The sequence below is a fragment of the Rattus rattus genome, chromosome 16, assembly GCF_011064425.1.
Source record: "Rattus rattus isolate New Zealand chromosome 16, Rrattus_CSIRO_v1, whole genome shotgun sequence".
In the NCBI taxonomy this organism is placed as follows: Eukaryota; Metazoa; Chordata; class Mammalia; order Rodentia; family Muridae; genus Rattus; species Rattus rattus.
Window position 1 is genome coordinate 36156306 of NC_046169.1, and position 12537 is coordinate 36168842.

The 12537-nt window shown below is 49.7% G+C and overlaps 1 protein-coding gene across 1 annotated transcript in view; it reads right to left on the minus strand.

Moving 5' to 3' along the window:
• The window catches only part of Ksr2 (kinase suppressor of ras 2), a 362348-nt gene that overhangs the window by 98808 nt on the left and 251003 nt on the right, over nucleotides 1–12537 (minus strand). Inside the window, exons 6-7 of the mRNA XM_032886286.1 lie at nucleotides 3936–4005; nucleotides 826–909 (exon numbers count right to left, since the gene is read on the minus strand). Coding sequence (XP_032742177.1) covers nucleotides 826–909; nucleotides 3936–4005 — 154 coding nt within the window. The remainder of the gene's footprint in view (nucleotides 1–825; nucleotides 910–3935; nucleotides 4006–12537) is intronic.

Sequence of the window (12537 nt, forward strand, 5' to 3'; positions counted from 1 at the left end):
AATAGAGGAGAAAGAACTTTGCAAACTATCCAAGGCATCTGCAAACCACAGGGCTGGAGCCATGTGGCCCACTGTCCTCATAAATAAAATGGTTTTATTGCACCAAACCCACTGCTATAACTATTTCTGAATTGTCTGTGGCTGCTTTTAAAACACAGGAGTCAGTTTTGAGCATCGGTAAGGGACACACCAAGGCCCTGGAGGCCCATAGGGCTTAAAATATTTACTCCAGAGCAAGAAGAAGAAAAGTTAGCTGATGACTGATCAGTAACACTGTGTTAGTTAGACTGTGACAGCAGTCCTGGAACAACTGCAGCTCAGGGGACATAGTCCACTATGGTGGGAAAGCCTGGTGGTGGGAACATGAGGTCCTGCCACAGAGGCAGTGAGGAAACAGAGTCCTAGGTAGGAAGGGAGCGGGCCTGGGACAATTCACTTCTATTCCTATATCCCAGCGACTACAGCTAGACCCCATGTTCAAAAGGATCATCAAATTCCCAAAACATCAGCTGGGAACCAAGCATCCAATCACATGAGACTGCAGGAAACACTTCAGAGTCAAAACTACCATAGATGCCCTGTGTGAGAACCACTACAGGGGTTCTAGCCCCCCACCTCCTCTCAGCTCTGGCTTTCCTCAGAACTGTTCTCCTTGATACCCTACCCAAGCACACAGCTCCGCCTGGGGCCTTTTCTGAAATACAAAGAAAAAAAGTCTCTGCCAAGTCAAGAGCTCACTCATACTTGCTGGGCAGCCCCCACGTCCATCCCTGCACTGGCTGACCTCTGACGACGTAAAACGTCCCTTGAAGGAAAAGCACTCACTTGCAGTTTTTACACTTGAGGCCGAAAAGCATCCCTTTCCCGCAGACCGTGCACGTCTGAGACATCCAGTACTTGGTGGAAAACCTGTAGGAAAGGAACAAGAAGGTCTAAGGTGAAGCATCCCCTGCAGGATGCACCCCTAGAATGGGAAGCCTATAAACCCTGAGTTCCAGCCTTGTCTGTTTCAAGACTAAGTTGCTTTTAAGTTTAATCAAGCGGCTTAAACCGTGAAGCCTCACTTTCCTTGCCTATGAGGTGGGGGTAATCGTGATGGCGTGTTGAAGGGGTTGTAGCATCTGGGACATAGGTCGTGCTCAAAGAACTGGGCTGTGTCAGTGATTACCTTGGCTGTTCAATACGGTCAGTGATTCACTTAACAAACACACTGTGGTTGGTCTATTCATGGTGGGTCCAGTTAAAGAGAGCAAGGGACCCTCCCAATCCACTAGCAGCAGAGCATTCCCCACCCCCGACAAACGGAAGCCTTCTCTGACCATTGGCCCATCTTCCCTCAGTCACTGCCACCTGCAGCAGTGTGGAAATCCCCACACAGCACGGTTGGTCACCAATTCGGGTTGGAAGTCATTAGATTAACTCACAGATTACCTCTCCGGGCACTGTGGTATGCTTTCTGCCTTGAGATAGAAGACAGAGGCGGGGGCTGGACCCAGCAGAAGCACTGGAGGTTCCCGGGTCACAGTTAATTTTAATTTTCAATTTGCGCCCCCGTCGGCAGTAGTTATGGCTAATCTCCACTGCCTCCTCCGAGTGTCAAAGGGGAAACTTGGACGCGGTTACATAACTCAGACACAGGGCACTTTGAGGGGGGAGCCTGCCTCCTTCTGCTGCCCCCTCTTGTGGGATCTGGGTCAGACCTCCAAACACAGTAAGCCATCAACAGCCCGGAGCTGCCACAGCTAAGCAAACAGCAAAATTCACATTGGAGATGCTGGCTGGGCGGATGCTCCCTCTCTGGCTTTGGACTTGGGCTTGGCTAAGCCCCTTTGGGTCTTAGCAGGGTTTAGCAGGTTTATTCTGCTCACTGGGGTGGCTCAGGGGAGGGGATGGCAAAAGACCCACTTACTGGGTAGCGTTGCAGGAAGAGGGGGAAGGTGTGAGGGCCTGTCGGCTGTTTTCTCTCCTCTCTGGCTAGCCTTGTCCTGTCCCCTGGGTGGGTGTACTCTGCTTTCTGGCTCCCGCTGTGATAATTCAAATGAGAATGAGATCTATTGCTGCTAGTGGAGTTCTTTATGAGATAGGGCTTTATTACGAAGCCCAGGCTATCCTTGAACTCTTGACCCTGGGCCTCACGCTCCGGTGTGCTAGGGCTGCTAGCATGGACCATTACACCCTACAACACACGGAATGGCGTGTTAAAGCCATTTCTTTACCAGGCCGGGAGACTTTCCTTCCTGGCATCTAGCCAGTGGGTGGACATGTGAAGCCAAAGGGTTAGTGGTCACCAGGAGGCCCTCACCTCATCAGGAAGCCAGCTCTGGGGCCCATGGTGGCCAGCCTGCCTGACTCCCCTATACACCAGGGTCTGAAGCTGGGCAACACCAGGTTCTGGTAAAATGGTGAGAAAGTCCAGGGGTGGATGCCAGCCGGGTAAGTCTGAGGTGAGAGTATCCCCAGCAAGGGGTGTGACTGAGCAACAGGCTTGACCAATCTGGAGGGATAGCTGTGCCAGAGACGTGATTAATACAGAGGGAGAAAGGAACCACAGCTGCAGGCAACCCAAGAGTGAGCTGAAACGAGAGATCGCCGTGGCCAGCGCAAGGTGCAGCTGAGCCAGAAAACATTTCACAAGGCCCTTGTCTTCCCTCCCCTTCACGCCCCAGCTCAGCCCCTAACCATTGCTCCACCTGGTCACTGACATGCCCGTCACCATTCCTCACGGCTACACCAAGGTCTCCCTGTCCCGAGTTCTGGCATGTTTCTGTAAGAGCTGTTGATGTGTCGTTGCTAGAGTGCTTGGTCCAGCCTGGCCCCAGGCTGAGGCTGTGTGTCTGTGTTGGTACCTGGTGTTTCTCCCCTAGGCCTCTGACAGACCTCTGGGGACTGTCATGGTTTGTTGGCAGACACTGTGCTGACTGGCCAGCTCCTCAGGGGCACAGACCTACGTCCCACAGCGTTGACAATGGCTCTCTGTCCTGTGACACTGACACTAGCCGTTTGCACGTTGGAAGGAAAGCTCCATGAAGGAGCGAATGGGAGTCCGGCTGGGGACAGAACTCACCAGCAGTATCTCAGATCTCACGGGCCAAGCATAACTAATTAGCTTTCTGTCCCTTCCCTTATCCATTAAGGCCTCCGTTTTGCCTCAGCAGTGAGCTTCGCCATCCCCACCTGACTTCCTCTCTTCTCCCCTGAGTCTGTGAGGAGACTGGAGCAACATGTGGAAAGCTCCATTTGGGAGAGTCGCGAAGTTGGAAACAAATTCCAGGCCATGGGGGATCCAAGGGAAGGCCTCCCACTCGCCTGCCGGCCTGCTGTTCTGGGCTAACCTTTAGCACTGAGTTTAGCTGGCCGCCTTGAATTTTGTGATAGAGAACTCCACTTTGGAGCCTGAGGTACTTATTAACGCCAGCGAGGTGTGCGTGCGCGATGCACAGGTCTTATTTATAAGTGGGATGTATGAACTTGTGGGATTTGGCTTAATTCTTACAAGAAAATAAAGTTTCTCCTCTAACTGTGGTTTGATGCCACACTCTCTGGTAGCCTGCTAGACCTGTTTGATGTTACAGTTTAATGTCATGTCTTTGAAGATCTCGACTGTAGTATCCCGGGGTCTTGTTTTATTTCTCTCATTGCATGCTATGTGCTTTTTAATCATAAAATTATCCCTCAAATAAAAATGGAGCCCCAGAGAGGTTAAGTGATTTCTCGAGGCTACAAAACTTTACCAGGGGGGATTAGAACTCCTATCAGCCTGACGGTAAAGCCTCTGCTTTTGCCTGCCTGCGGTGGATTCGACAAAACCAAGGCTGCCAATGCAGACACTTTGGTCTAGCAAAAGACAGGACACGCCGGCGAGGGAGCTGGGGACGGACATGGTACTGGCACCCATAGGAATCAGCCCCCCTCACCACCATCAGCCTCCTACCTACCTGTGCTTGATGGAATTGCCAAGGTCTCTGCGTGGGATCTGTGGCGACCATCGAGGTACAGAGAGTGTGTCTGTGGGGACAAGAACAGACAGGAAGGTCAAATGCTGAGCCATCTCTGCCTGGGTCTTGGGAATGAAAAGGAGCCCCAACCTCACTGGCCTCGGAAAGGGGTCCAGTTGCTTCAGCCTGTGGAGTCATGGCAGTGCCCAGATTAGGTCACGGGCTAAATTCACCGGAGGCTCTGCAGGCAGGGCCGGCAGCAGATACCTTCAAATATGCCCGCCATGGTAGGGCGTACGGAAGCGTACCAGTCAGTCGAATGCTCAGGCTGAGGCAGGAGGACCGTGAGCTCAAGGTCATTTTGCGCTACACGGCAATAAAAGCAACGAAGAAAGGAGGAAGGAAGCTGTATGTGTGAGATGACGGCATAACTCAGTGATGGATGAAGGCTTTGCCGACAAACGGGAACACTGAGTCCAACAGCCAGGTCCCACACGGTGGAAGGAGAGAGAGGTCTGGCCTCTGACCTCCCACGTGTGCCCATATACAACACAACTGATTAATAATTAATTATGTTGTTTCTTTAAAGGCCTTGATTATAATATAATGACCAAGTTCTCTGGTGTTCTGAAATGTTGAGCCCCACCCCCACCCCACCCTCATTGCCCGCCCGCCACGCCAGCCTCCTAGAAGTCCTTGGCAGGCAGCAGACATAAAACAGCCCTAGACAGACAGGGAGAGAGGCCAACCCCATGCCAGCTCGCACTTCTCAGCCAGATGGATGGAGCCTTCTGGGGGCCTCAGGGCTGCAGATGCAGTCCTCAATTCTCACAGCCATTATGGGGTGTTGCTCTCATTGGGAGAGCTAGGCATGTCGGAACGCACCAGGGAGCATTTAACCCCAGACTACTCTCTCTTCTGTCTAGCAATGGTCCCAGCCATCTGAGAGCTGTTTCCAGAGACCTTTGTGCTGACCTTGAAAAGCTGGGACCCTTTTTAGCAAGAGCGGGTGTGTTTTTCCAAGCCCCAAATGCTAAAGAGAATGGACGAAAGAAGTAACTTGGTGAATTCATGAGACCCACAGCCTGCAGGATGTTGAGCTAAAGCCCAACACACCTATGTCACTACTCAGAGCTGTTCCTGGGGGAGAGAAAAGAGAAAAACAATGTTCTTAAAAATATTTCTCCTCGGGGTTGGGGATTTAGCTCAGTGGTAGAGCACTTGCCTAGCAAGCGCAAGGCCCTGGGTTCGGTCCCCAGCTCCGAAAAAAAGAAAAGAAAAAAAAATATTTCTCCTCATCAATCCCGTTTTCAGAATGACATCAGACATGGGAGGAAAGATACTACCCATTAACACTGAAAGGCTGGACAGGAAAAAGTCAGCCTCCTCTGAGCCATCTATAAAATAGGAAGTACTGAATGAGAGTCCACTCATGGGCCATTAGGAGTGCTTGACTAGAGTTGAGTTGAGAAAGACTAAGAGGAAAAGCAGTGAGATTGATTAGTAATGTCTGCCCTGAGAGAGGAAAGAGGTAGACCTTACAAGTCTTGAGATTGATTATTGATGTCTGCCCTGAGTAAGGAAGGAGGTAGACCTTACAATTCTTGAGATTAATTACTAATGTCTGACCTGAGTAAGAAAAGAAGTAGACCTTACAAGTCTTGAGATTGATTAGTAATATGTGGCCTGAGTAAGGAAGGAGGTAGATCTTACAAGTCTTGAGATTAATGACTAATGTCTGACCTGAGTAAGAAAAGAAGTAGACCTTACAAGTCTTGAGATTGATTAGTAATGTCTGCCCTGAGCGAGGAAGGAGGTGGACCTTACAAGTCTTGAGATTGATTACTAATATCTGGCCTGAGTAAGGAAGGAGGTAGACCTTACAATTCTTGAGATTAATTACTAATGTCTGACCTGAGTAAGAAAAGAAGTAGACCTTACAAGTCTTGAGATTGATTAGTAATGTCTGCCCAGAGTGAGGAAGGAGGTAGATCTTACACCTTATATATATTTACTTCCTCTACAAAAACAACAACCAAATCTTTATCTTTGCATTTACCTCAGAGCAAAGTGCTTTGGTATGAGTATGTTCTCAGCACGTATTTCATGAACCCAAGATTATTGTAACAGAAAGAGTTTATTGAACACTTACTATGTACCAAGAAGTACTCTGTGTACTTAATAGCCAGAAGCTATGCCTCCTGCACCCAGTGCCATAGTTATTCTCATTGTGCAAAGGAAGGCAAAGGAGTCAAAGAAGTATACTGATCTGGTCAAGGTCTCACACACAGCAGGTACCAGTAGAGGCAAGAGTAAATGTTCACAAAGCCTCCCTAAAGGGACTGGGAGGATGGCTCTGTGGGTAAAGGTACTGCTGTGCAAGCATGAGGACCTGACTTCAAATCCTCAGCACCCATGCAAAGAGCTGGGAATGGTAACAAACACATATCTAACATTGCTGCGGGGAGGCACAAACCCAGTGCACACAGACACACACACATGTGTGCACAAACACATATGTGTGCACAGAACATACACAGAGAGACATGCAGATACACACTCACCAACAGACACACACACATACGCACATACAGACAGGCACAGACACATATGTGTGCACAGACATAGGCACACACATAGACACAGACGCATGCACACACGTATGCATCTACAGACACATAGAAACATGTAGACACACACTCATAGACACACACACACACATATGCACACACAGACAGACGAAGGCATAGGAACAGACACACACATGGCCACACACACACATATTCATGCACAGACATAGGCACAGACACAAATGCACACAGAGATGCACAGATACGCACACATTTATGAACAGACACGGGCACACGCAAAAATACATATGCACGCACGAACAGAGGCACAAGCACACACATACAAACACATATGCACAAACACTCACAGACAGACAGACATAGGCATAGGCACAGACACAGACACAGATACACAGATACACACACACACACACACACACACATCCATGAATAGACGTGGGTATACACACAAATAAATACACATGCACACACACATATTCATGCACAGACATGGGTATACACACAAATGCACATGCACACACACATATGCATGCAGCACACACATACACACAGGCTCCTCTCTCTCTCTCTCTCTCTCTCTCTCTCTCTCTCTCTCGATGTCCTTAACAGGGGGGCTTTCTCTCCCTTTGGGCTATTTGGAGATTTCTGAAAGCATTCTGGAGGTGTCACCCTGCATGGGAGGTGCTGTTAACACCCCATAATACATAGGTGTTCAACACGCTCAACAAGTAAAGCACCCAGAGTATCATTTGCACCAAGGTTCAGGCTCCTGATCAGACGTTTCTGTAACCGCCTGCAATGAAAAGATGAAACGTGCTCAGATGACAGTCCTGGCTCCGGCGGGCACAGGACGAGTCATCTCAGGCTATGAGCATCTCCCATTAGCTCCGTGTGGCATTTAGTCCCCATCCGGCCCCTTTGCTCAGGGCAGACACAATTAAGCTCCGGGACTGGCTTTCACTTCGCAGGCTGGGCTTGCAGGGTAAGAGGGGGGCTGGAGGGGGTGCATCCTGTCAACCGCATTAAGCATCGAAGCCTCATTAGTCGGGAGCCTTCACTCTCAGGGGCTTGGCTCTCCGTGGGCGTGAGACTCAACTCCAAGAGCCTCTCTCTTGCTTCCTTTGTTTGGGTTTCATTAAACTAAACTTGCCAACTCGGAGCGAGCCTCGAGCAAAGGAAACTGGATGGAAGGGGGAAGGAAAAAAAATTATCCCGGGGAAACGGAGGCCTTATCATAACGGGAAAGGCAATAACATTTAGGGCAATTAAACCCATCCAGAAACTTCTGCTTAACAACCAAAGCGTCTATTAAGATGTCTTCGTAGCTGGTGGAAGCCGCTTTCCCACCCTAATTTTCTGATAACAAGACAGAGTCTCCCTCGGCGCCCGCTGTCTTCATTCTCAGGGGAAGAAGAATAGACGACTGAGATATTTCCCTTGCCAGCGCACAGGAAGGAAGGTTGGGAGGAAGACCATCCTCGTTCCTAGGTTGGGGTGTGGAAACTCTTTAAGAAACACCTCCGAACAGAACAGGGGACAGCAAGCAGGAGGCCCGGCTTTTGAGATCACCTCCGAAGTTGGAGAGTCAACCAGAAGACCTCACAGAAGGGGCTAACCTCAATAAAGCGTCTGCATTATACACGTTTTTAGGGGAACAGTCTCAGGTAGCCCAGGCTGGCTTCAATCTTGCTATGTAGCCCAGGCTAGCCTTGGATTCATGATCCACCTGCTTCCATTTCCCAAGTGCTGGGATTACAGGCGAGTGCTGCTGTGTCTGGCCCATGTGATGTAAGTTCGTTACAAAACTTAGAGCTCTGATCTGGAGAGTCTAAAATTGGGCGCAAGGGGAATAAAACTGTGAGAGGTGTGAGATATGTCAGACAAAATCTGGAAGAGGAGAACGCAGAGGGAAAGGAGAATGAAAAGGAAAAGAAATAAGAAGAAAATTAGAAATGAGAAAAATAATAAAATGGGTGTGCTGGCACAGGCCTGTACCCCAAGCTACTGGGGAAGGTGAGGTCAAAGGTTCACAAGTTCAAAGCCAGCCTGAGCTATGGAGTAAGCTCAGGGCTAGCCTGAGCTATGGAATGAGCTCAATGCCAGCCTAGGCTAAAGAATGAGTCTGAGGCCAGCCTGGGCTGTAGAATGAGTCCAAGACCAGCCTGAGATAATGAGTGAGCTCAAGGCCAACCTTAGTGACTTAGGCAAACCCTGCCTCAGTAAGTGAAAGGGAAGAGGGGGCTAGGAATGAGAGTCAGTGGTGAGGCTTGCTTGGTGAGTGGGGGGGCCCTGGGTGCTTTCCTAGTAACAAACTAGAAGGGGAGGGGACAGGGGTTAAGGGGAGAGTTGGGGAGGGGAAGGAAATAACCAGATACTCTGGGTGAAGGTCAATAAATGTCCAACACCACTGTACCCTCCCTGAGTCCATACACTACATGCACTGACAGATGTTGGCGACCTTTCAGTCACAGTCCCTCACCTTTGCCCAAGGGCAGATCAAAGCCAAACCGAGTCACATAGCTAAGGCTCAACAAACACAGCCCATTTCACTGGTGGGAACACTGAGGTTTCACCTGTCAATGCCTCCTACCCAATCTTGGAGGAGCAGAAGACTCAATGAATTCCAACCCATTTTAAGTCCTGTTTTCGGAAACTGGGAAGGGCGAGGAAAATATATCCTTCCATCTGGGTCAGGTCATATGTATCTTGGTTTTGACCCTATGAGACTCTATGAGGTTAACCAACCAGATGTGGCTTTTAAGCTACTGGGTTTGTGGGGATCTGTTACGGCATAGGTACAAAGCCCACACAGCCCCCTTCTAGTGCCAAAAGTGGCTTCAAGAATTGAGGTGTAATGAACAGTGTAGGCAAGTTTCCTTCGCTTAAGAGTCTCTTGGGGAAAACAGAAGGCAAGTGACGGAACAGGAGAGCCTTCTGGGAAATAGAACAGTCCAGACTTGGACGGGTTTAAGGTAATGAGAGCTTGAGAACCAGAATAGTTGTGGGCTGTTTTTAGAAATTTATGAGCTCCCTGGTGGCCAAGGCGAGTAGATCCTGTCTTTAATCCCAGCTTACTGAGGTGGGAACAGGAGAGAGCTCTAGGGGGCCAGAGAAGAGCCATATGGGTGAGTCCTGGGTTAAAACTGAGAGGCCCCGCCTCACTAAGGCCATCATGTGATCAACGCCGGCGCCTGATGTCAACTTCAACACAAATGGAAAATGGGAAGATGCTAACGCCATCTCCATTTTACAGAGGGCAGTTTGAGGCAGATCTACAATGAGGCTGCTGTGAGTCCCTGGGCCAGAAGCAGTTCCTGAGCACCTGCACAGCTGCTCCACAAGAAAGCTGCACGCAGTAATGTGGGCAAAGCTCTCACCGCTGGACTTGGAGCTGAGGCAGAGCCTTAAACGCTGTGTATGTCCCAGATGGTGATAGGCCTCCCTCAGCCTGTCTCTGCCCCTTCTGCAGTGCCCTGGCAGAGTAACCGACAGGTAAGATTTTATCGCACCTCCCAGTTTCCGGGGGTCTTAGTCTGTCATGGTAGGGTTTGTGGGGACGGGGGGCAGGAAGTAGGCTATGGCCTTCAGTGCTGCTCTATTGACTCACAGTCTCTTTAAACAGCACCCCCACCCTGGGATAAGCGCACCCCTGAGGAACCGTGTCCATATCTTACAAAGCACAGCCAACTTGCTCAGAGTCCTACAGCGAGTGCCGAGTGGTGTTCTGAAGTTCCTATAAATCTTAAGCCACACTCCCCGCCTATCACTGTGTCCCCTTCTGAGGCGAATGTGACAGTCACTTTGAGAACCATGCCTTCCTAGAGCCAACACGGATGAGAAGCAGAGCGTGGAGGTCTCTAAACCCTTTGCAGAGGTAAGGAGGCTTTCCTAATGCTTCACCCTTTCCATGGAGATAAAGACCCCAGCTCAGGACGCCAATGTGAGCAGACAGCATGTATTGAGCGCCTACTGTATGGAGGACCCAGGTTGTGTGATCTAGATACGGGATTCCGTTTAATCCCGCGGCCGCATTTTAGGTGGGGATGGTGGGGTCTGAGCTAGGACCATCAGGAGCCAGAGAGCCGGTAGAGAAAACTCGTCAAGGGCACGGGAGTTCCAAACTGTCGTAAAGCTTTCATTTCGGGGAAGAGCGACAACTTAGCCATACTCACATTGACTAGAAAAATTCTCTGAGCCCAAAGATATCTGCAACTAATAAAAGCTAATCCATTAAACTTTCAATTCGAGGCCACAGGCTAGGCACCAGCCCAAGTCCCACTAATTTATCTAGGGTGCCCAGCAAGCTTTGACGAAAGCTGCCCACACCGTTCACACAGTGGGGGAGGACTCTATGAGCTTTAATATCCAATTCAAGCATAATATATTATCAGATCTAAAAGCATTTTAATTATGTGCTGTCTCCAAAGGTTACAGCCCCGTGAAGCTTTGGGGCTGAATAGTGTTCACTCACAGGCTTAGACCTAACTTTCTTCTGAGACAAATCTAGCCCACTTCCCTGGTTTCTAACATCATCCTGAAATGTCTGGATAACTTCCTATGGGGCCACACGGCACTGGCCAGTGTGACGATGAAGGTGGTCATGATAACCACGTTTCACTGGCAGGATGATGTCTTGGCTTGGTGGGTGAAGGCTTTTGATACCCCAAGCCTGACCACTTGAACTCGATCCCTGGGACCCACATGTTGGAAGGAGAGAGCAAACTCCCACGAGTTCTCCTCCAGCTGCTACGTACATGCCTTGGCAAGCACACCAAACCCTAGTACTCAAAATGAGTTGTAATCAAAGAAAGCCAGGAGCCAGCTCAGCAGTAGGGTGCCTGCCATCAAGCTCGATAACCTGGGTTTAATCCCTATAAGGTAGAAGGAGAGAAACATGCATGCACGCATGTATGCGCGCATGCACACACACACACACACCCCAAATACCATAATTTTAAAAGATTCACTGTCAGCTCGACTGGGTTTGGAATCCCTTAGGAAGCTCGTGTGTGGGCATGCCTGTGTGGGTGCTTCCAGAGGTCTGATTGAGGAGAGAAGACCTACCCTGAATGTGGTAGCACCATACCAAGGGCTTTGATTCCAGACTGAATAAAAAGGGACAAAGGAGAAAGCAAGCTGCACCCCGGCATCATCCGTCTGTCTCTGCTTCCTGACTGTGGATGTCATGTAGCCAGCCGCCTCACGCTCCTGCCCCCATGTCTTCCCCACCTCAATGGGCTGTAGCCTTGAGCTGTCAGCCACAGTAAACCTTTCCTTCTTGAAGCTACACTGGTGTTTAGTATGGGTCCCTGGTGTGGTAGATTTTGGCGCCCTGTTATAGAGAAAGCTCTGTTAGAAGGGGGTGACCGTGATGCTCAGATGAGATTCACATGGCCCTAACACAGCCTGGAACTGCTTGCAAGGATTTGAGGCGGGGGCTCCATAGGACTCCCTGTGGCATTGAGGTCAAGTAAGAGACAACAGTGAATCCACTTGTTTAGGGATGGGGGGAGGGCTTCTGACAAGAAACAACTTAAGGGAGGAAGTGTTGACTCCGGTTTCCATCATGTGGGGTGTCAGTCAGCCACCTCACTGGCTTTCTCATGTCACCAAGAGAGAGAGTTGAGACAGAAAATGGACCTGAGCTATCAGTGTCAACCCCCACCTCCCTAGACCCACTTCCTCCAGCCAGACCATCCTCCAAAAGATTGCATAACCTTCCAAAACAGAGGATATCAGATCATGTATCCAACCCCAGCATTAAATGAATAGAGGCAATGAGGTTAAGCCCATGGCTATATTGTGGGGATCAAAGTTGAGATCTGACCTAGAACCCAAGACTACTGAGGAGACAGAAAGACATCCAGTATTTCTGCATGAGGAGCCCTAACAAGGGGTTATTCACGATGCAAAGTGGGAGGAAGAACGTGGAATTTTCCGGTAGGCAGATGTGTGGCCAATACCAGCACTGTCATATACGAGCTGAGGGACCTCTGACCAACTATCCTGAC